Below are 25,156 nucleotides of genomic sequence, written 5' to 3'. Positions count from 1 at the left end.
ATTTGTTTACTACAGGTGCTCTGATGTTTCAAGCTTCTCTGTGACGTCAAACTTGATACAAAAAAGTGCTGTCAGTTTTGTTATGTTGTGTTTCTGTATTAAGATGAGGATTTATTCAATCCTTAATATCATAGATTAAAAGAACTGAGGACTTCATTTCACACTAAAAATTTTCTTATGTGTTATTTACAAATACTTTGGTTACGTCCGGAAAAAAATTCTTCCAACTTAATACGCCATGTATTTTGTGCGTGATCAGACATCAACCAGATGTACAAGAATACTCATTAGCATACCCGCGTTCATAGATGTTTATATACTCCTAAGACAAGAAATAAACGGAAAAATATTTTTATCTAAAGTTAAATAGTTTTTTTCAATAATGTCGAAGCTCAATTGTTTTCCTCGAGACTGCTTTAAAACGTGTGGTGTTATTTTGAAATCAGGGCTCGTTGTAATGCAAGTGAGTGATTAAGGTATACGAAGTTTTTTACCGATCGAAACGTCTTCCGAATAAGCTATTTGATTAAAGCTCAGTATCCACAGAACTTGAGTCATCGCTCCAAACGTTAAAAGTTTTCATCATCAACGCCGTTATCATTATAGTTTTGACCGTTTTTACCATGATAACATATTTGCCTTATGACCGGCAGGTGTTTTTAGAAACACATACCATGCATACATACCAAAGGAATGGTAATAACGAAGGTACCGAAGTGATAAAATCTAGGTAATATTCAAAAAGGAATACTAGTAGTCGAAAGGAAAGTCCGTATAAAAATAGAAGTATCAGGAAAAAAACGGAAAGTTGGAAAACCCTCGCAATGCACTTTGTTCGTTCTCACGGATCTATGTTAAGATGGAACTGGTCATTTCTGTGTTTATTTTGGAAATTGGGATTTATCTGTTTTTTTTGTTTAGTCCTTTTCTCCAGGTCATACATATACTGCCTTTGGTTCTAATTATGGCCTCCTGACTTAAGCGTTGCATTTTGCTACGTTTGCAACCTGTTCTTTATGGCAGCGGTATGATAAATAATAAATCCAATATTCCTGCCGTATTACACTTTGGTGTGTCCTTATGATAATTCACACTATTTGAACCGATTGAACTATATCTTATCTGTCAAATATTCCGCTATTTTAACGTCTTATTGCCGGTTGAGATTTATTTTAATATTAAATGACATTTATATCATAAATTTTACTATAAAATTTTAAATAAAAGATTAGAAAAAATATACTTTAGGTTTATAGCATATTGTGAAAGTACTTTTGTTCGCAGGGTAGCAATTTGAGTGGCTTCCGTGGGTAGGCCAAGCCAACAAATGTAGTCCCCAACGAAAAGAAGATTTACATTGATGCGTATACTGACAACCTCAAGACCACAAATTCAAGATACCACGAACTTGTGTTTCTTTCCCAATCCACAAAAAGCTGGTATCCACGAATAAAAGTACTTTCACAGTTTACTTTGTCATATTATAAAACACAGATAAATGATATAACTGTCGAAGATTGGTTTTTTGAATTTCGAATCCAGATTTCAAGTCTTATCTATGTATTTGACAATAAATCGACAAAAAGCAATTGCAATACAGTAAATCAAAATATTGATATAAAGTTATTTCTCATGACAAGGAAATATGCAAATTTACGAAAATTTATATGATGACCATGTCAAAATGACGACATCGTCACCAAGAGAAAAAAAAATCAGAATGTGAATAAAGAAGCAATTTGTGTGATAAGAAGTTATCCCAATGGGGATCCGTCGAACGGGTTTATATTGTTACACTAAATGTATAGGGACTCCTCGGCTTCATAGCTATCTTTGATAATACAAGATAAATGCACATGTACACATATACTCCACAACTAAATTTCATTTTATACATTTGACGATTATTGCAGGCTAAATATTCGTACAGAGTTAAGTCAGACAGTCAGCAGTCCATCATTTATTTATCGACCAATATCATATAAAGTTATATTTTCAGTTCTTCGAAGTCATTTTTGCTTCAGGCATGGTACCCAAATTAGAAGTCGTGTAGCTTTGCCCTGTTAAAATTTTGCTTCTAGATTGACACAGTCATAGGTACGCAAATATTTATAAGTAATACATGCATATGTACTTCAAAAATTATATCATTCATAAATCTTAAGAAAGCCCTTAAACTTCTTCATGTTAAAAACGACGTTCGAAAACATTCAGATGTATTACGAAATGTATTTGAAGATGTACAGGAAAATTATATTTTGTGATATTACACTTCTTTGTTATCTGAATTAGTTTTTGATCAATTTAGAAAAATAGTACAAATTGATATTTATTCATAAACATTGAAATGTTAACTCACTCTGTGTAATGAAACGGTGACTGTTGATTAAAGCATTTAATCTTACACAGTAGGTAAAATAATAAAGGGAATTTTTCTTAGTATTTCCCTCATACGCTAAATTAAAGATAAAAAAAAATATGAAGTACAGCCTGGTGAGGTCGATCATTTTGTAATGAAAGAATTACCGCACACAGAGAGTTGAATTGATATATTGCGGTGTTTGATAACCGAACAGAAAGAGTGGACCATTAAGAAAGTATCTGAAGTATAGGAAATAACAGATAAATCGACATACATTCTCAACAGAATTATTTGAAAGACAGCTTATGTAAATTTTGTCACCTTTGTCAGGAGAAAAAAAAAACCGGAATGATACGCAATTGTATAGCAAAGTATGTAAATCAGAAAAGAATCATACAAAAGTAAAAAACCAAATAACACAAGATTCGCACTTATATGCAATAAATATTATCATTGCTGACGTACAGTCATGCACCTGAAATCATGTCCTAAAAATTCCCACTGGAACCCAGAGGCTTGTTATTTTATTGTCGGACAGTTTTGAAATGTAAAGCCTCGTCGCAACACTACCTCAAACGAATTGAGAGTGCGTGATGTCAACTCATCATGACAAAAACAGTTTTGATAATCGAGTCGATTATCCAAATGGCGTTACCATTTTCACTTCTAAAGCATCCTTTAAAACAATCGCGTAAGTAGAAAGTCTTTAAATTAATTTAAGGGCAACAGGAGTCGAATGGTAGCAAACTGGAACATATTCTTTGGATAACTACCGAACAGGGAAAATTGATCCACATAACAAATAACATGAACTGACAAAAAGGTAATAAATAACTCAAGCTTCATTAAAAAAAAACAGGATCATGAGCCACGAGTAGCTGAAGGGTATACATCATATGCTTGTCTAGATACATTATGAGTTACTCATAAAATGAAACGTCTTGTAGATAAAATAAGGAAAATATGACAGTATTCTTTTTTTTATCAAAAGCTCTTTAGCATGCTTGGGATAGTTGTATATACAGAATCCCCCAATTTAGGACTGTCAAAAGCACTAACATCATTGTTTTAGGAAGCCGAGATCAAAAGTCTGGATAATGTTATTTTTTGAAAAGAAAGATCCGTCAGCGAAAAAAAAAAGGTCTCAGAGAATAGCTTTAAAAGGAGAAAGACGAGAAAAAGGTTTGTTTAATTATTTTTAGAGCCATGTTAGTTGTAAAAGTTACTTATTGGGTACTTGTCCATTTAAAATTCAGGCACTGCCTATGGTAGAGGTGAACGATACTGTAGGAAAACCCCCCGAACAAAATGACGCTTTTTTTGTCATTTTATGGTAGTGCTTTACAGAAGGATATTCTTAAAAACAAACCCTCATATTCACATCCAGCTAAATTCAACTTAATTAAAATAAATTAAAAAAGTACAAATTTTATACGCAGCCCATTCAACTTATTCCCAAAATGTAACAGCAAATAAAAAGTCTAGAATGCTTGTGTGGTCTGCGACTATTTCTGAATAAGAGAAAAGTAAATCATGAAATTTTTTGAAATACATCAATCATTTTCTGTCTGATTTAAAGGCTATTTCTTTTATGAAGTCTAAGTTAGGATAAATTGTAATTTGTGTATCTTTTGTATCCAAGGGTTACGATCCCGCCTCTCCCTTCACCGTAACCCTAGGCTAGCACACTTTTATTCTTAATGCCTCATGCATGTTCAGCAATAAATTCATGTTGTTAGGACTTCATTTTCAAATATATTTCTTATTCGAAATACGTTCAAATTACAACAACCATTATACCACCAGTAAATCCAAGACTTTTTATCTTTTAGAAATTTCCCGTTCGTTTCTTTTGTAACATATGTAAAATCCACTTTCTCAAAAATCCACCAACTGATATTTTTTTTCTTCACCACGAACAATAGAACCTACGAAAACGAGTATCTTCACAGTACCACGTTTTTGCCTTTTTTCGTTAAAAAAGATGTGTTTGCCAAAATAAAGCAATTTCTTCAATAGGCAACAACTCTTACATTATACTTTTTTGGAGTTGTTTATTCTTTTTAAGTTATTTCGTGTATATTCATGTATCTGTTCCGTATATTAAGAATGTGTCTGTCCTCGGATTATGCATTTACTGTTCCTCGTACAAATCATAGTCGTCTTAAAAAGCATTATATTCGAACATATGAAAGGTTTCCTACGATGAAGAACTTATTGAACGATTGCCTGTAAATAACAGATTCGCAATACATGAAATGTGAAATAAAGGGAGTTCCACACACACACACACACACACACACACACACACACACACACACACACACACACACACACACACACACACACACACACACACATATATATATATATATATATATATATATATATATATATATATATACTCGCCCTTGCCAATTTGGGGGAAAAAAATTACTCAAAATATATGATTTTAGGCGAAACTTTTATTTAGGCGAAAAAAGTGGTGTCGCCCTAATTTTCAAGTGTACAATTTAACTTCTTTTACATATTTGTATGCCTTTTCCTTTTGCATGTGAGTACCCAGTATGCCAATTTATAACATGCACTAATCTGAAACTGGTGTATTCACCCGTTTCGATTTAATGCCCTTCCATCTGCTTACCTGCTTATATCGTCAATAGGTGAATAATCGTCGTTGAGCGAACCTTACAAAATCATTAATTTCTTTCTTATTTTATATATATATATTGTAGAGACAGTTGTTAATGGATGTTAAATATAGAATCACAATTCCGTAATGATTTTCCAAAAAAAACACAAAAGCAATAAAATTTATTAAAAATATAAAGTTTCAAAATGTAACATATACTTTTTGGTGCGTGTATCGGATTACAACACAATTTGATTGGTTGGAAATATCTAACAGACAAATGACGTATAGTCCTTATTTGGACATAGAAATTAATAACAAAATTTACTATAATGCACTATGTTGACCTAGTTAAAGATAAACAAATCTATAAAATATTGGCATGTTTTGTTTACACATAATTTGATTTCTGTCCTTCTTTTCGGACAACATGATATTATGTCATAGATTTGTTACATCTTCAAATAGATAAAGAAGTGTTGAAATAATTAATAACGAGAGGAATGTCATTAAACAATTTAGTCGTCAAACCGTATAGCGTGTAAACTCGATATGTGAAGAAGTAATTAATTAAATGTTAAAACTAAGACTAAACATACCCTAGTCGTTGTAGTATACGTAGTAAAACATTTCGTTAAGAGTAAAGTATTATTTGTTTGTTATTTCATGTCATTCGTTGTATGTGTCTGTTTTCGATGTCTGCTTTTGTCCCTGGTGTATATTCTTTTGATTCTGCTAGAATCTTGGTTCCCTTGATTGCACTTCCTCTTGTTCCAGAAAAAAACATATAATACATGTCGACGAATTATGAGGTTGTTTAATAATCGTTAGGAATGTAATGGGGTAATTAGTAGGATACATCCCTTGATCATGTTTTTGTAATGCATTATATCCACAAAGTCGTACTGATATAGTACTTTCTTTGTAATCAAATGTATCAGACTTTTCTTGTTTATTATTCTAGTTATCTTCTGAAGCATACTTAATAAATCATTCGTCGAAGCTTTTGGCTTGGTGATGACAAACATAAATATAAATAAATCATTTTTGATCTGATTTTTATTATTCTTATTATTATTTGCAATATTTGTATAGCCCCAATCTAAACTACATTTACTCTAAGCGCTTCACAGCTTATAAATGATATACAATACAAAGTACGTGGTAATCAACACCTACAATTATACAAAAGAAAGTAAAAATAAAACAGTTATGCAGTACCGTAATCATTTATCTTAGATATAGAAATTTTTAAAACCAAAACAGAAAAGGCGAACAAAAAAAAATTACATGCTCTATGTAATTAGAGCATAATTAAGTATCAAAACATTATTTCAATGGTAAAAAAATAAGATAATTACTGAATCTAAATATTATGGCAGAAGTAAAAAAATATCTAGAGAATAGTTTATATATAAATACTTTATCATTTAAATGAATAAGAATTAAGAACAATAAGAAATGTTACCATTTGAAAAATAGTGTGTTAAAAATACCATTGATAAAATAGAACATCAATAGAACATAATAACGTCAAAATTTAAAAAAAAAGCACCATAAGCTGTCCTAAAAAGATGAAGTTTTAAGTCTGGATTTAAAAATGTTAACATTGTCTAAAACTCTTAGTTCACCGGGAAGATTATTCCATAAAGTGGCAGTTACCTTGTCGAACCCACGATCAACGTACGATTTCGTTTGCACTCTTGGCGCTTCAAGTGTCACAGAGTTCTGGGAGCGTAGTGATCTTGATGGGCGATATAGAGTCAGAAACTCTTGGAGATATGCTGGAGCTATACCATGCAGTGCTTTAAAAAACGCATAAGATAAGTTTGTATTGACATCGGAATGGAACAGTCAACTAGTGTATGTCAATTAACACAGGTGTTATGTTGTCATATTTCCTGTGTCGTGATATCAATCTAGCGACAGCATTCTAAACTCTTTGAAGCTTGTTACAGGCACAAGATTTCACGCCATATAAAAGGAAGATGCCGTAATCCAATCTCGATATTATGGGAGAACACACTAGGTTTTTTTTACACTACAGCACAAATAAACTGCAATACTCATTTTTTTTAGGAATCATTATGCGTAAGTGAAAAGAAACATGGCGTTTTGTCGAAATGTTTAGATGTTTTGAATCGCCAACATACCTATAATAACCTTTGCACTGTATGTAATAAAATTATTATATAATTAAGATTACATGAAAACGAATTAGTTATTATTTACATTGACAAATATGATTGTGACGAATACTCACTTCTCGCTAGGAAATGTGATAGAGTATTTGCTAGGAGTTGGGGAGTAATCAAGGGAACCAAGGTTCTAGCGGTAATCAAAATAATGTAATCCAGGGACAAAGACCAGACATGGAAAACAGACATGCACAACAAAGAGCATAGAGTAACCAAAACCATACATACAAAGCAACAAAAGCAAATGAGCAACTCGGACTCCACTAAAAACAGGGAGCATCGACAAGGTGCACTGGTAGGGCAAACGTCCTTTGCCCCTTTAGAAATACCCATCGCGTTGCTTACAAAAAGTCAAGTCCGGGGTAGACGAAAGAGGGGAGGAATGCTATGACACGTTGAACAAATCATTTTTATGGCGCAGATTGATACACTGTAACGATCCACGAGTTCATGGTGATGGCCATAAAACTTTTGTAGTGATGACTTCAATCTTGTAACAACATAATCGCTGCTCCAGGAGCCTATTTGTTAGAATTCTAGCGCGATATACAAAGTCTGGATAGCTCTGGCATAATTTTTGAAATGTGATATGAACACTCCATACGCAGGTCCTGAATGGACATTGCCACAGATGAAAGGAAAGTTGACAGTTTTGAATGAAGTGTCATCACGATTATCGTAAAGTTTGGTCAATAGTTTTCCTTTACCATCGATTTCTAAGTGTAGGTCAAGATGTGAGACTGACTTCACAGTGTTTGTCATATCCTTTATCTCATGTTCTTTGGGGTAGATGCGATGTATCAAATCCCCAAAATTAGGATTGTTTAAAGATAATTCATCTTCTATAATGCGGAAACTGAGATCAAAGGATCTAGGTAAACGATATTCCTTCTTTCTTATCAGATCTGCTATAAAGTCAGCCTCATAAGAGTGAAGTAATAGCTCAGCAAGTAGAGAAGCACAATTTATTCCCATTGGAATACCGACCATTTGTTGAAAAAATGCGTCGACGACACTGGACAAATATTTCTTACAAAGTGTGAGGAATTTCTACCAAGAACTATATATTTGTACCATCTTTTTTTTTTGAAAAACAAATATGCATAATGTTTTTAAATCGGGATTTTAATTGAGTATGGGGAATAGAAGTATAAAGAGTTGAAAATTCACAAGTTTTGACAATTCTTTTTATTTCCTTTGTTACTAATAAAACAACAATTAGTAATGACGCCATTATTTTATGAATGTTATCCGATATTCCTAATTTGTAGTTCGAGATAGCATCTGACGGGTAGCAAATAAATTATTGTTTAAAGCTTTTGAAAAAAAATATTCATTTCACACTATACCTTTTTGGGGGAATCTGATATAGAAAAGATGGATTTGCTCAATACGTGAATAATCTCGATGTTGTCAAAAAAGTATTCACTGCATATTTATCTTACGTTTCAATCATTTTAGGGTTAATCATTGTTTCTTCATTCTATATGTCATTCTTAGCTAGATATTAAATATAAACTCATGTTTTAATGCAATGATAAACCTTATATCAGAATTAATATACTTTAAAATTATTTTAAATTCTGAAATACAACAACATTATATAAATATCCTGTATTTTTTCTCAGGACTTGGGCGAAACAAATCCTCAAATTGTGCTCTTTTGGACCAGACATAGTTTTGCAAGGTTTTTTTTATCTGCTAGAATATAAAACCTCAAGAATCCTATTATTGCACATTCGTTAAATTCAACAGCATTAAATTTAAAGACATATATAATGCTTACTTGCACAAAAATGTTGCGTATTCATGAAATTAAAAATATATATATATATTATATTATTTTCAGGAGTTAGGCGAATCCTTTCCTCAAAATTTGCTGTTTCGGGTGCATTATATTTTCACAATATATCTGAACAGCTCTTAAATGTTAGCATAAGTATCATACATTTACACAATTCAGCACAAATTAACTGTAATTAAAATATATATTTTTCGTTTGATGTGAATAATTTCTCTTAAAAAATCCCATACTTGTTCATTCATTTTCGTTGTCAAAAAATATGGACTTGCTCTCTATGTGCATCATCACGATGTCAACAAAAAAGAATTTTGTCATTGCATATTTATCTTACCTTTCAATCATTTTAGGGTTAATCATTGTTTCTTTTAACTGTATGTCATATTATACATAAACCCATATTGTTAATATAATGTTAACCTTATATCAGAATTGATATGCTTCACATTTCAGTAAATTCTGGAATGCAATGGCAATATATAAATATCCTGTATTTTTTTCTCATGATTTGGGCGAAACAAATCCTCAAATTGTGCTATTTTAGGTCAAAAATAGTTTCGAAAGGTTTTGAATCTGCCAGAATATGCAACTGTAAGTATCCTATTATTACATATACGTTTAACTTAACTGCAATAAATTTAAAGACGGCATCTAATGCATCATTGCACAAGAACATTGCGTATTAATGAAATTATAAAAATATATCATTTCATGTTTAGGAATTAGGCGAATGCTTTCCTCAAAATACGCTCTTTCGGGCAAAACATGTTTTACAATATATCTGAACAGCTTTTAAATGTAAGCATAATTATCATACACTTACACATTTCAGCAAAAATCAACTGTAATTATAAAATATGTTTTTCGTTTGATCTGAATGAAATTTCATGAAAGATCCCATACTTGTGCATTTGTTTTGTGTTTTTCATAATAAAACAATTGGTGTTAACTTTAAAGTATATCGTGTACTAGAAGTTATGAATTGATTTGTTGATGGATATTGACAGATATGAGGTTGATGAAAAGATAAACATCTAGGCGTGTAATGGTAACTATGTTAGAAATTAAGATCATTATATTACTAATTTTCTATGTAGGAATGAATTATCACGAGCCATAGAGATATTTACTATTTCATTTTCTGTACATTATCGACATTTGTGTGTAATGGGAAATTCAAACTTTCATCTGCTATGAGTAAGTAATTATTGATTATTGGCTTCAACGAAATAGTATAAATTTTTAATTGAAAGTACCAAGAACGTATAAACTAAGTATATAATTTCAATATCGCCGAAGAAAGTATTCTAATTTAATTGCATACATGTATTTAATTTAAATTTTCATTATATCTTAGGGGGAACATCTTTCGTTACCATATGATTAAGGTGAAAGAAAAACTTTCATTTACAGCGGACAGCTCTATCAGTGTATACAATAATTTCTCTCCAAGTATGTATCGGAAAGCGAAGGCATTATATGAATATCCTGTATTTTTTAGGACTTGGGCGAAATCTGTCCTCAAAATAGACTCTTTTGGGCGAAATAAAGATGACATGAACATTTAAACAGCCCTTGTATAAAAGTGTAAGTATCCGTCTTTTACACTACTGTACAAATCAACTGCAATGTACGTGATTAAGGAATTATTATGCGTTATTGAACAGAAACATTGCGATTTCATGAAAGTTTGATACGTTTTGAATCGCTAACATATATGTATAATAATCCTTGTACTGTATGTAATAACATCATTTTATAATGATAAATATATATATAAAAAAAACGATTAAGCCATTTGTTACATTGATAAATATGAGTTTATGTGATAGAGTAATTACTAAGAGTTAGGGACAATTCTTTGAATATTTATCTTCGTTGTTATCTACTAAAGCCAACGATTCGTAATGAAGATATTATTTTATAAAAAGTTATCCGACATTCATAATTTGTAGTTCAAGATAACATCTGACGGGTAGCAAATTGATTATTGTTTAGTGTTTTAAACAAAATATGTTGGATTCACTCTATACCTTTTCAGGAGAAACTGATATAAAAAGATGGATTTGCTTTATATGTGCATAATCTCGATGTTGTAGTCAACAACAAGTATTTTGTCACTGCATATTTATTTTAACTTTAATCATTTTAGGGTTAATGATTGTTTCTTTTAAGTGTATGACATACTTAGGTAAATATTTTACATAAATCCATATTTTTAATACAATGCTTAACCTTACATCAGAATTGATATGCTTTTCATATCAGTAAATTGTGGAATACAATGGCAATATATAATATCCTGTATTTTTTTCTCATGAAATGGGCGAAACAAATCCTCAAATTAAGCTTTTTTAGGTGAAGCATAGTTTCGCCAGGTTTTGAATCTGCTAGAATATGAAACTGAGAGTATCTTATTACATATACGTTAAATTCAACTGCAATAAATTTAAAGACGGCATCTAATGCATCATTGCACAAAAACGTTGCGTATTAATGAAATTATAAAAATATATCGTTCCATGTTCAGGAATTAGGCGAATCTTTTCCTCAAAATACGCTCTTTTGTGCAAAACATATTTCACAATATATCTGAACAGCTTTTAAATGTAAGCATAAGTGTCATACATTTATACAATTCAACACATATCGTGTGCCATACAATTGTTATTTCAGAAGGCTTTTGATGCTTTAAGGCAAGAAACATGGCGTTCTCATGAAATTTTGAGATGTTAGATTGGCCGAAACCTTTCACGACAATATGAGTTTGATCAAAGAATTATTGGTTTTGTATCTTAATAATGATACAATCAAGCTCATTCTTAGAGATGAAATACTTATGAAAAATATATTTTCCTCTTACAATCCTCCTCAAAGATCCCCTATCTGTGGATTAGTTTTTTTTGCGGTATATATAATAAAATAATAGGCGTTAACTTTAAAGTATTTCTTGTACTAGAAGATCTCATATTGTATTTATGTTGACAGAAATGGGGTTGATGAATACATTATCATGTCGGCGGGTAATGATGAATGTGTTAGCAATTAATATCATTCTATATCTAATTATCTTTGTAGGAATAAATTCAGTAAAAAACACCCAACGCTTCCAATGCAAACCCATGTTTTAAGTGATGCCCCTTGTGAATAAACCTTTAAAAATCAAGCAGTTTTATATATCACCCCTTAAGGTTCATGAGACAAAGATAACTTTCAAAACGTAGGGTCATGCGGCATTTTGTGGCCATTTCCATTGCTTTTCTACATATAATTTGAAAGGGTAACCGAGGGTTATGGCGGTAACAAAAGAATGTAATCCAGGGACAAAGACCAGACATGGAAAACAGACATACACAACAAAGAACATAGAGTAACTAAAATCATGCATACAAAGTAACAAAAGCAAATGAGCAACTCGGACTCCACTAAAAACTGAGAGCATGGACCGGTATGATAAGCGTCCTCTGCTTCTCTGGAAACACCTGCTGAGTTGCTCATAAAAAATCAAGTGAAGGTAGAAGAAAGAGGAAAGGAAAACTACGACACGTCGAACAAATCAGTTTTCATGGTGCAGATTGGTACACCGTAACGACCCACGAGTTCATGGTAACGACCATAAACCTTTTGTAGAAATGACTTCAATCTTGTAGCACCAGAAGCCTATTTGTTAGAATTATATCGCGATACAAAAAGTGTGCGTAGTCTCGGAATGCCAAGGCATAACGTATGAGTTGTAATATGAACACTCCATACGCAGAATAATCTTTGCACTGTATGTAATAACATAATTATATAATGGTTAGTTTGTACGAATACGAATGAGCTATGTTTTTACATTGACAAATATGAATTTATGTAATACTTACTTCTCGTTAGGAAATGTGATAGAGTAATTACTAAGAGCTAGGGATAAGTGACTATTTGTTTTCTTTGTTACCACTAATAAAAGTTATCCGACATTCTTATTTGTAGTTTAGTGCTTTAGATAAAAAAGTTGCATTTACACTATACGTTTTTGGGAGAAACTGTTAGGAGAAAAAAACCCTGGACTTGCTCTTTATGTGCAGAATCACGATTTTGTTGTAAACAGAAAGTAGATTTTTTTTCATTGCATGTATATTTTATTTTACTTATCAATCATTAGAGATAATCATTGTTCATGTTGTTTTTACAATATGTCATTCTCAGATAGATATTGAACATAATCTCATGTTGTTAATGCAATGCAAATATTTTTTTTTTCAGAATGAGTATGAATTTCCCTTTCAATAAATTATGAAATACAGCGGCATTACATAAACATTCTATATTTTTTGTTCAGGACTTGGGCGAAAGAAATCCTCAAATTATGCTTTTATGAGATGAATTATGGTTTCACAAGGTTTTGTAACTGCTAGTATAAAACATCGTAAGTATCAGATAAATATACATTCAGTGAGCTCTTCTGTAATCAATTGAATTACAGTTTCTACCGTTTAAATGCTTAGAAAGAGTAATCAATAGAAACAAGATGCCAGCGGAAATCAAAAGAATGTTATCAATGCACGAAGAGTAGACATGGGAAACACACAAACACAACAAAGAACATAAAGTAACTAAAATAATACATACAAGGTAAATGAGCAGCTCGGATTACTCTTAAATCTGGGAGCATTGACCAGGTGCACTGGTAGGATGGGCATCTCTGCTTTTCTAGAAACATCAATTGGGTTGCTCATTAAAAGTCCGAGGTAGACAAAAGAAAAACGGACATTTGAGACGTTCAACAAATAGGTTATCATGGTGCAGATAACACAGTAACTATCCACGAGTTCCTGATGACGACCATGAAACTGTGTGATGACTTCAATCTTGAAGCATCAGTAATCCTGTTCCAAAAGCCTTACTGTAAGAATTCTAGCGTGATACAAAAAGTCGTTGTAGTTACGGCAAGCTCTGACTTATGACTTTTGCTTTTTGAACTTTATACGCAAATACTGAAGAGATGTTGCCTTAGACGAAAAGGAAGTGGACAATACGGAAAGAAAAGTCATCGCGTTTGTCGTATTGCTTGTCAATAATGTCATTTACCATTGATCTGTTAGTGTAGGTCAAGATATAAGGCCGAATTGACAGTGGATTTAGTATTCGTTATCTCAAGGTCTTATGGGTAAATGCGATGTATAAAATTCCCGAAACTAGATTGTTTAATGAATATAAATCACCTTTATAACGGAAACAAAAGGATCTGAGTGAACGATGTTATGCTCTGCGTCGGTCAGCTATTATCCTTCCTTTTTCACTAGTTTGTGAAAATCTTTACTCGTCCCTTTATGCTCGTTGGACTATTGGAAATAATAGATACTAATAGCACGTCACTGATTGATGCACAGTGTGTAAGTTTGTTTAGCATGCATATTGATGATTCAATTGTATGTAGTACTCGTCTGATCCCATCAATACTTAGAGCAAACTTCTGATGAGTTATCAAGTGCTAATTTCACTAAGTAGGAGCTGTCCTGTGCAAGGAGACACCAAATCTTGTTGACCAACCAATTTCATATTTTTTTGTAAAAATTAATATTGAAGAAGATTGTCAAATCGTCTCGGGTCTAATTATCCTCAATTATGAAAAGGTCCGATAAATTCCTTATAGCAAAAGATGGTTACCTGTTTGGAATGACTAGGTTCGGATAACAGTCAGAAAAAACGCATGTATGGGTGTGGCCATCTTTCGAGGTTCTGTTCTGGAACATTCAAGTCCCAAATAATCGTAGAATTTTTCATGAGAAAATTTTGCTCTTCAATCCTTTGAATAAGTGTCTTTCTTTATTGAAATGGTGAGAAAATCTCAACGAAAATGCTGTTGTTGATAATGTGTTACACTTACCCTAAAAATGAACCTCTTTTCCTGGTTCCCACAACCTATCCATGTTTCAAAACATCTTTTTTCACTTGAGTATTATATAATAAGGGCGAAATTTGATTGGGAGAACTTTTTTTTATCAAATTAAACTAAAAATACAACTGACCAATCGATTGACCAGCAAAAAATAACACTATTTAATCTCCGATATTAAAAAAATGTCTCATAATTTAATAAATATTTTCGACCAAACAAATTCTTCCAATATCGGAAAATATCGTATTCGCCCAAAAAGCCAAGGGCGAATATATATATATGCGCCTTTGTCAATTTGAGAGAAAAATTTCACTCAAAATATATGACTTTAGGCGAAACTTATATTCCTTTTTCTTTTGCATGTGAATACCCAGTATGCCAATTTATAACGTATCTTAACCTGAAACTGATTTAGTCACCCGTTTCGGTTTAATGCCCTTTCATCTGGATACCTGCCTATATCGTCAATACGTGAATAATCGTCATTGAACGAACTTTACAAATTCATTAATTTCTTTCTTATCATATATATATATATATTGTAGAGACAGTTGTTAACCGATGTAAAATACATTACAACACAATTTGATTGGTTGGAAATATCTAACAGACAAATGACGTTTTGTCCTTATTTGGACATAGACATTAATAACAAAATTTACTATAATGTACTATGTTGACCTAGTTAAACAAAATTTATAAAATATTGACGTGTTGTATTTACACATAATTTCCTTTTTGTCCTTGTTTTCTGACAACAGGATGTTATGTCACAGATATGTTATACCTTCTAATAGATACAGAAAGAATTGTTGAAATAATTAATAATGAAAGTAATGTCATTAAACAGTTTAGTCATCAAACTGCATAGCGTGTAAAGTCGGTATGTGAAGAAGTAATTAAGGAGAAATGTTTGTCAAAATATTAGCTACTTCTGTCATATAAGATAAAAATTCATATTATTCTTCATCAAGGCTACCAGAGATGACAGGTGTATAAATAAACTGCAAGATTTAACCAATTGCTACATTGCGGGCTTTGTAGGAATCCATTGTTTAGTAGGAAAATTCTCACTTTACTCAATAACCACGGAGAAAAAAAACTTGAGATCGATGACTCGGTGTCGTTACAAGCAGATATACTGAGGCATTTCTGAATCATGTAGGCGTCGTTTACTGTCGCATTATCATTATTTGTAACTTATAAGAGGTCAAACAAACGATTTACAATACTATGGTTGATACAACCCGGGGATGTATATGCTTCTTCTTTAGATAACTACGTATCAGACAATGATCCTTCACAAGTTTGATTGAAAGAATGTCAAATCGTCTGCTGCTCCCTATACAAATGTAAATGGGCATTTGTGTTTAATTAGTTTTTTTTGTTAGAATAAAAATCTGTCCCGTTATTGCATTCCAAACTTATTTATTTCTTTTTTATTTGATGAATAATAAAATGCAATACTGATCAGATAGGTATAATCAATAAAGCATTCGTTTTCCACAAATATATCAAGTATGATATCAATTCAACAATGGCAAACATAATTTTATCAGATTTTTTTTTTTCGATTTATGATTGATTAAATTCTATAACCAAGTCTACAGTTACATTAGTCGTTGCAGTATATGTGATAAAACATTTCGTTAAGGGTAAAGTATTATTTTGGTTATTGCATGTCATTCGTTGTGTGTGTCTGTTACTGATGTCTGTTGTTGTCCCTGGTATATATTATTTTCTTTTCTGCTAGAATCTTGGTTCTCTTGATTACACTTCCTTTTGTACCAGAAAAATATCAAATTCATGTCAACGAATTATGAGGTTGATTAATAATCTTCAGGAATGTAATGGAGAAATAAGTAGGATAAATCATGTTTTGTAATGCATTATTATCCACAAATTCGTACTGATATAATTATTTCTTTGTAATCAAATGTATCAGACTTTTCTTGTTTATTATTCGAGTTTTCTTCTAAGGCATACTTACTAAATCATTCTTCTAAGCTTTTAGCTTGGTGATGACAACACCATTTTTTTAAGTTATTATTTACAATATTTATATAGCGCCAATCTAAACAGCATTTACTCTAAGCGCTTTACAGCATATAAATGATGTACAATACAAAGTACGTAGTAATCAACACCTAAAATTATACAAAAGAATGTGAAAAGAGAAATATTTTTCAGAACAGTAATTATGTATCTAAGATATAGAAATTTGTAAAGTAAAAAACGAAAAGACGAACAAAAACAAAAACAAAAAATAATTATAAACTATGTAATTAAAGCATAATTAAGTATTAAAACATTATGTAAATAGTATAAAAATATTAGATAGAAATTTTCAGACAACATGACATGCTTTATCATTGTTACGCTAATGATTCGCAGATATATTTAGTAATTGAACCAATTGACAACTGTTCCGAAATATCCACACGACTTGAAGCTTGTGTTGAGGACATCAGCTCATGGATGACGAGCAATCTGTTAAAGCTAAACCAAGATTAGAATGAATTACTGAATCTAAAAATTATAGCAAAAGTAAAAATATCTAGAAATTGATATATTTATCATTTGAATGAAATAAGAATTAAAAACAATAAAAAATATTTCCATTGAAAAATGAAAATTCAAAACATAACATTACTGCGTTAAAAATGCCAGTGATAGAATAGATCAATAAACTCGTATTCTAACAGATACAAAACCCTGCGAAACTACGTTTCGACTAAAAGAGCACAATTTGAGGATTTATTACGCCCTTATCCTGAGAAATAAAATGCAGGATGTTTATATCATGCCGTTGTATTCCAGAATTTACTGATATGTAAAGTATATTAATTCTGATATAAAGTTTAGCATTGCATTAGCAACATGAGTTTATGTTTATTATATATCTAGCTGAGGATGACGTACAGTAAAAAAGAAACAATGATTAACCCATTATTAATACGTGCACATTACGACGTTACGGCAAATTCTGCTCTTTCATGGTTTCTCTCGTATTTAGAAAGAAGGACTCAACAAGTATCCGTGGGAGCCATCCAATCCAACTTGATCAAATTAAACTTTGGCGTTCCGCATGGACTGGTTTTTGGGTCCAGAGTTTATTGTATATTTTCTTAGCCTATCGGATACACTTGGACAAGTCATTAAACATGGAACAGCATATTTCCACGGTATCCAAGTCATGTTTCATTTCAATCAGAAAGATTGGCCGAATTCGTTGTTACATTACGGACAGTGCTTGCAAAACTCTAACATCGAGATTGAAATACGGCAACTCCCTTATATATGGCATGAAATCTAGTGGCTTGAACAAGCTTCAAAGAGTTCAGAATGCTACCGCCAAATTGATATCACGGCGCAGAAAATATAACCACATAGCACTTGGTTTAATTGACCTACACTGGTTACCTGTTGAATACCGATGTCAATGCAAACTTATCTTATGCTTTTTTATAGCACTGCATGGTATAGCTCCAGCATATCTCCAAAAACTTCTGAGTCTATACCGCCCATCAAGATCACTACGCTCCCAGAACTCTGTGACACTTGAAACGCCAAGAGTGAAAACGAAATCGTACGGTGATCGTAGGTTCGACAAGGCAGCTGCCACTTTATGGAACAATCTTCCCAGTGAACTGTGAGTTTTAAACTATAAGTATCCTAATATTACACATTCGTCAAATTCAACTGCAATTAATTTAAAGATGGTATCTAATGCTTGATTGCACAAAAACATTGCGTTTTCATGAAATTATAAAAAAAAAATATATTGTATCATTTTCATGAGTTAGGAGAATCCTCTCCTTAAAATACGCTCTTTCGGGCGAAACATATTTTTACAATATATCTGAACAGCTTTTAAATGTAAGCATAAGTATCATACATATACACAATTCAGCACAGATCAACTGCAATGCACATATTATTTTAGATGACTTCTAATGCTTTAATGCACAAAAACATTGCGTTCTCATAAAAATTTGAGATGTTAAGAATGGCCGAAACCGTTAACGACAATATGTGTTTGATCAATAAAATGTTGGTTTTGTATCGATTCGTTCGAGCTCATGATTCTTGGAGATGATATACATGTAATGATAAAAAAATATTTCTTTGATCCGAGTGACTTCTCTTAGAAGATCCCATATCTGTGCATTAGTTTTTGTAGGTTTTATAACAAAACAATAGGCGTTAAATTTCAAGTATAGCTTGTACTAGAAGTTATGAATTGAGTTGTTGACGGATGCTGAAAGATATGAGGTTGATGAATACATAATTGTCCGGGCATGTAATGGTGAATGTTTTAGAATTTAAGAAAATTCTATTGCTAAATTTCTTTGTAGAAATGAATAATCACAAGCCGTAGAGATAATTAGACTTTCTTTAAATTTACATTATCCCGATATGTGTGTGTAATGAGGAATTCAAACTTTCATCTGTTATGAGTAGGTAATTATTGATTATTGGCTTCGAAGCAATTTTCTAAATTTTGAAATGAAAGTAGCAAGAATGTATACACTATGTATAGAATTTCAATATTGCAGAAGAAAGTATTTTAACTTGATTGCATACTTTACATTTTAATTATATCTTATGGAGAATCATCGTTCGTTACCATATGATAATTTCTACTTGATTAAGATCAAAGAAAAAAATCAATTTACAGCGGGAAGCTCTATCAGTAAATACAATATTTTTTGTCGAAATAAGTATCGGAAAGCGAAGGCATGATATGAATATCCTGTATTTTTTAGGACTTGGGCGAAATCTTTCCTCAGAATAGACTCTTTTGGGCGAAACAAAGATGCGCATGAAAATTTCAACAACCCTTGTATTAAAACGTAAGTATCCGTCTTTTACACTACAGCAGAAATTAACTGCAAAGCACTTTATTAAGGAATATGTGTTCATGACAGTTTGAGATGCTCTGAATCGCCAACATAAATGTATAAAATTTGTGCACTGTATGTAATAACATCATTATATAATGGTAAGTTCATACGAAAATGAAAAAGCTGTTTTTACATTGGCAAATATGAGTTTATTTGATAGAGTAGTTGCTAAGAGTTAGGGACAGTTCTTCCACTATTTATTTTCTTTTTTTTATTAAAGCCCTGGATTCGTAATGAAAACACTTTTTTTTATAAAAGTTATCCGACATTCCTAATTTGTAGTTCAAGATAGCATCTGACGGGTAGTTAATAAATCTTTGTTTAGCGCTTTTTAAAATAGAATACTATATTCACACTATATCTTTACTTTCGAGAAACTGATATCAAGAAAAAATATGGACTTTCTCTATATGTGTAGAATCTCGATGTTCTTTTTAACAAAAAAGTATTTTGTCACTGCGTATTTATCTTACTTTTCAACCACTGAAGGGTTAATCATTGTCTCTTTCTACTGGAGGTCATTCTTAGCTAGATATTAAACGCAAACTCATGTTTTTAATGCAATGTTTAACTTTATATCATAATTAGTATATTTTTCATTTCAAATTATTCTTGAATACAACGGCCTTATGAAAATATCCTGTATTTTTTCTCAGAGCTTGGGCGAAACAAATACTCAAAATGTGCCCTTTTAGGTGAAACATAGTTTCGTAAGATTAATTGCATACATGTATTTACTTTAAATTTTAAACATATCATAGAGAGAATCATCGTTCGTTGCCATATTATTAAGGTAAAAACAAATCATTTTACAGCGGGCAGCTCTATCAGTGTATACAAAATTTCTCTCAAAACAAGTATCGGATAGTGAAGGCATTATATGAATATCCTGTATTTTTTAAGGACTTGGACGAAATCGTTCCTCAAAATAGACTCTTTCGGGCGAAACAAAGATGAGCATGAATGTTTTTACAACCCTTGTATCAAAACGTAAGTATCCGTCTTTTACACTACAGCAGAAATCAACTGCAACGCCCTTTATTCTGATGTGTTATTGAACAGAAAAAAGGCATATTCATGACAGTTTGAGATGTTCTGAATCGCCAACATATATGTATAAATTTTTTTGCACTGTATGTTATAACATCATTATATAATAGCAAGTTTATAAGAAAACGAAAAAGCTGTTTTCTACATTGGCAAATATGAGTTTATTTGAAAGTGTTATTGCTAAGAGTTAGGGACAATTCTTTGACTATTTATTTTCTTTGTTTTCTACTAAAGCCAAAGACTCGTTATGAAAGAGTAATTAAGGGAACCAAGGTTATAGCGGTAATCAAAATAATTTAATCCAGGGACAAAGACCAGACATGGAAAACAGACATACACAACAAAGAACATAAAGAAACTAAAATCATACATACAAAGTAACAAAAGTGCATGAGCAACTCGGACTGCACTAAAAACTGGGAGCATGGACCAGGTGCACCGGTAGGATAAGCATCCTCTCCTTTTCTAGAAACACCCTCCGAGTTGCTCATAAAAAGTCAAGTACGGGGTAGACAGACGAGGAAAAGAAACCTATGACCCGTTGAATAAATCAGTTTTCATGGTGCTGATGGCTCCACCATTACGATCCACGAGTTCATGATGACGACCATAAAACTTCTGTAGTGATAACTTCAATCTTGTAGCAACATAACCTTGTTCCAGAAGCCTATTTGTTAGAGTTCTAGCGCGATACAAAAAGTCTGCGTAGTTTCGGCAAGCTCTGGCATAACGTATGAGTTGTGATTTGAACACTCCATACCCAGGAGCCTAAGGGATGTTGCCACAGATGAAAGGAAAGTTGACAATTCTGAACGAAATGGCATCACGTTTGTCGTAAAGTTTGGTCAATAGTTTTCTTTTATCATCGATTTCTAAGTGTAGGTCAAGATATGAGGCTGACTTCACAGTGTCTGTAGTATCCTTTATCTCAAGTTCTTTTTGGTATATGCGATGTATCAAATCCCCGAAATTAGGATTGTTTAAAGATAATACGTCATCTATATAGCGGAAACTGAGATTGAAGGATCTCGCCAAACTATATTCTTTCTTTCTGATCAGATCAGCTATAAAGTCAGCCTCATAAGAGTGACGGAATAGGTCAACAAGTAAAGGAGCATCTTCCTCTGTATACATGATTTCATAAAAGTTATCCGACATTCCTTATTTGTATTTAAAAATGGCATCTGACCGGTAGTAAATAAATTATTGTTAAGTGCTTTTGAAAATAAAATGTTGCATTCACACTATACCTTCTTGGGAGAAACTGATATAAAAACATGTACTTGCTCTAGATGTGCAGAATCAAGGTGTTGTTATAAACAAAAAAGTATTTTGTGACTGCATTTTTATCTCACCTTTCAGTCATTTCGGGTTAATCATTGTTTCTTTTTACTGTATGTCATTCTTAGCTAGATATTAAACATAAACTCATCTTGTTAACACAGTGCTTAAACTTTTATCAGAATGATTATGAATTTCCTTTTCAATAAATTCTGGAATAGAACGGCATTATATAAATATCGAATTTTTTTCAGGACTTTGGCGAAAGAAATCCTCAAATTATACTTTTTTGAGTTGAATTATGGTTTCATAAGGTTTTGTAACTGCTAGTATAAAACATCGTAAGTATCAGATTAATACACATTCAGTGAGCTCTTCTGTAATCAATTGAAATACGGTTTCTACTGTTTAAATGCTTATAAAGAGTAATCAACTGAACCAGGATTCCAGCGGAAATCAAAAGAATGTTATCGATTACACTTAAAACTGGGAGCATTGACCAGGTGTACTGGTAGGGTAGGCATCCTCTTCTTTTCTAAAAACACCAATACGGAAAGAAAAGTCATCGCGTTTGTCGTATTCTTTGTCAATAGTTTCCTTTACCATCGATTTGTAAGTGTAAGTCAAGATATAAGGCCGAATCAACAGTGTCTGTAGTATTCTTTATCTCAAGTTCTTATGGGAAGATGCGATGTATAAAATTCCCCAAACTAGGACTGTTTAATGACAATAAATCACCTTTTTAACGGAAACAAGAGCATCTGATAGAACTATGTTATGTTCTGCGTCGGTCAACTATTATCTTTCCTTTTTGACTAGTTGGAGAAAATCTTTTGTCGTCCCTTTATGGTCATTGGACTATTGGAAATATTAGATACTAATAGCACGTCACATGTAACTGTTTGATGCACAGTGTGTAAGTTACCATGTATATTGATGATTTAATTGTATGTGGTTATAGGTGGTCTGATCCCATCAAATATTTAGATGGAACTTCTGATAAGTTATCAACTGCTAATCTCACTGTTAATCTCGAAATTTGAAAATCAACAGTTGACTACTTAATGCATACTATAGGTCAAGGAGTAATAAAGGGAACCAAGGTTATAGCGGTAATCAAAATAAAGTAATGCAGGGACAAAGACCAGACATGGAAAACAGACATACACAACAAAGAACATAAAGTAACTAAAATCATACATACAAAGTAACAAAAACAAATGAGCAACTCGGACTCCACTAAAAACTGGGAGCATGGACCAGATGTACCGGTAGGGTAAGCGTCCTCTGCTTTTCTAGAAACACCCGCTTACTTGCTCATAAAAAGTCAAGTCCGGGGTAGAAAAACGAGGAAAGGAAAACTATGACCCGTTGAATAAATCAGTTTTCATGGTGCAGATGTCAAGAACATGTCTAACCCTTATTGCTAAAGTTGAAGCAATTGTTCAGTTCGTTACTCCAACGCAAATAATGAGGTATATGGTCATGTTTAATTTCTCTAGAAATTTGTTTTCTAATTTTGCTACTGCCGTTGAACATTTAACACAACGTCTTAGTCTTAGGGAGAATCCCATCTTTCGGTCGAATGGCAAATGCAAGATAACTGTTGAAAATATAAAATCACTGTTGACTAGTTTTCCGGTCCTAATATCTCCAGATTAAGAAAATGTTTTCATACTTTTTGTAGACGCAAGCGACGTTTAAGTTGGAGCTGTCCTGTGCAAGGAGAAGCCAGATCTTGTTGACCAACCAATTCCATATTTTAGGTAGAAATTAATATTGAAAAATCATGTTTTACAATTTTATAAGCTTTATAGTATTTTGATTTGTATTTAGGGGGTGTTAGAATGCTATATATGCTTATTACATTCAAGGTGAATATGTTCTAGCTACTATTATACTTGTTTGATTATTATTGCTAAATATAAAAGTAGTAATATTGTAAACATATTATTTTAATATATGATTTTTTCTAGACTTTATAACCAAACAAGTACTCTTTTTCGCGACTCTTTAATGATGCATTGCTTTGTAAATTGGTCCAGAACAATCGTAGTATTTTTAGAATATTTTTGACTTTGTACTTAAATGCTAGGTTTCTTACACTCAAATTAATTTAATCGACTCATCAGTGTTTTTTTTTTTAACTATTTTATAAAAGTGCTTTAATTCTTTAAATACTAGACTTCTGTACAAACATTTGTACCTTGAATTAAGTGTTGAATAGTACATTGGACTCGATGGATATTTACATTTTCAATTATAGTTAAATAATGGAATTTGTAACGTTTTATTTAAATGATTGAAATCGTAATTTTTCGCTTGTTGACTGAACATTTTGACATTTACTAAAAATTTAACTATGTGGTATTCCATTTATATAATGAGAAATCAATGGGTTAGAATTTAACATTTAACACCCTGTAAAAACATCATTAAAAACAAACGTGCTGAAGTATTTGATGACATTTCACTTGTCATTCTAATCACAACATGTCTACACTATAATTTAAGGAATGAATAACTGGCCTCTGTAAATACAACCTTAATGTAATTACTGATGGCAGATGACTGAACGCTCCCCAACAGACCATATGTTGATTAGATACTTGAAATTATTTCTTTTGCACATAGCAAAGCTCGTCTGCACTATAAGTGTTACAATTTTGAATGAGACCCATCTTTGAAATTTTGAAACATGCATGTGCGCCAGATTTTGTTAAGATAGCTGCTTGCCATAATGTTGATGTTGTTTTAATAAAACAGCAACATCATACTGGCTGTTCTTTATAGCTGGAAGTCGTGCGAATAGAGATTTAATATATGCTATAAAAATTATATTATTGGGCCAAGTACCAGTGAATGAAGCTCCCTAAACCTAATAAGACCGTTTGCATTTTTAGGGTGTTTTGTGCGGTTAACTTTCTTTCAAAGTTTAACTCATAACCTCATTCCCTATAAAAGACGACCACACTGATAGTATTGGTATTGCACATTTTGTCAGTGCATTCGACCTGCTAAAAAGCTATATACAAGTGTCATTT

At 32.1% G+C, this 25,156-nt stretch overlaps 1 protein-coding gene across 4 annotated transcripts; it reads left to right on the top strand.

Annotated features, from left to right (window-relative positions):
* Positions 1-9,299: 9,299 nt before the first annotated feature.
* On the top strand, positions 9,300-24,886 carry LOC148626446 (uncharacterized). 4 transcript variants are annotated; one of them, XM_088570455.1, is made up of 9 exons: positions 9,308-9,584; positions 10,001-10,190; positions 10,495-10,580; positions 13,315-13,401; positions 18,346-18,526; positions 19,644-19,730; positions 20,685-20,771; positions 22,367-22,453; positions 23,800-24,886. In XM_088570455.1, the coding sequence occupies exons 4-8, from the start codon at positions 13,362-13,364 to the stop codon at positions 22,440-22,442; spliced, it is 471 nt and encodes a 156-aa protein (XP_088426581.1). In that variant the 5' UTR covers positions 9,308-9,584; positions 10,001-10,190; positions 10,495-10,580; positions 13,315-13,361; the 3' UTR covers positions 22,443-22,453; positions 23,800-24,886. The 4 variants fall into 4 exon arrangements, with proteins under 4 accessions (XP_088426584.1, XP_088426581.1, XP_088426582.1 ...); XM_088570456.1 differs by having other exon boundaries at positions 9,308-10,041; XM_088570458.1 differs by lacking the exon at positions 20,685-20,771 and having other exon boundaries at positions 9,300-10,190.
* Positions 24,887-25,156: the final 270 nt, after the last annotated feature.

This window comes from Perna viridis, chromosome 2, assembly GCF_037379345.1.
Source record: "Perna viridis isolate PV_CMFRI_1.1 ecotype Kerala chromosome 2, ASM3737934v1, whole genome shotgun sequence".
Taxonomy (NCBI): domain Eukaryota; kingdom Metazoa; phylum Mollusca; class Bivalvia; order Mytilida; family Mytilidae; genus Perna; species Perna viridis.
The sequence above is the reverse complement of the archived record's forward strand: the minus strand, read 5'-3'. Positions and strand labels throughout refer to the sequence as shown.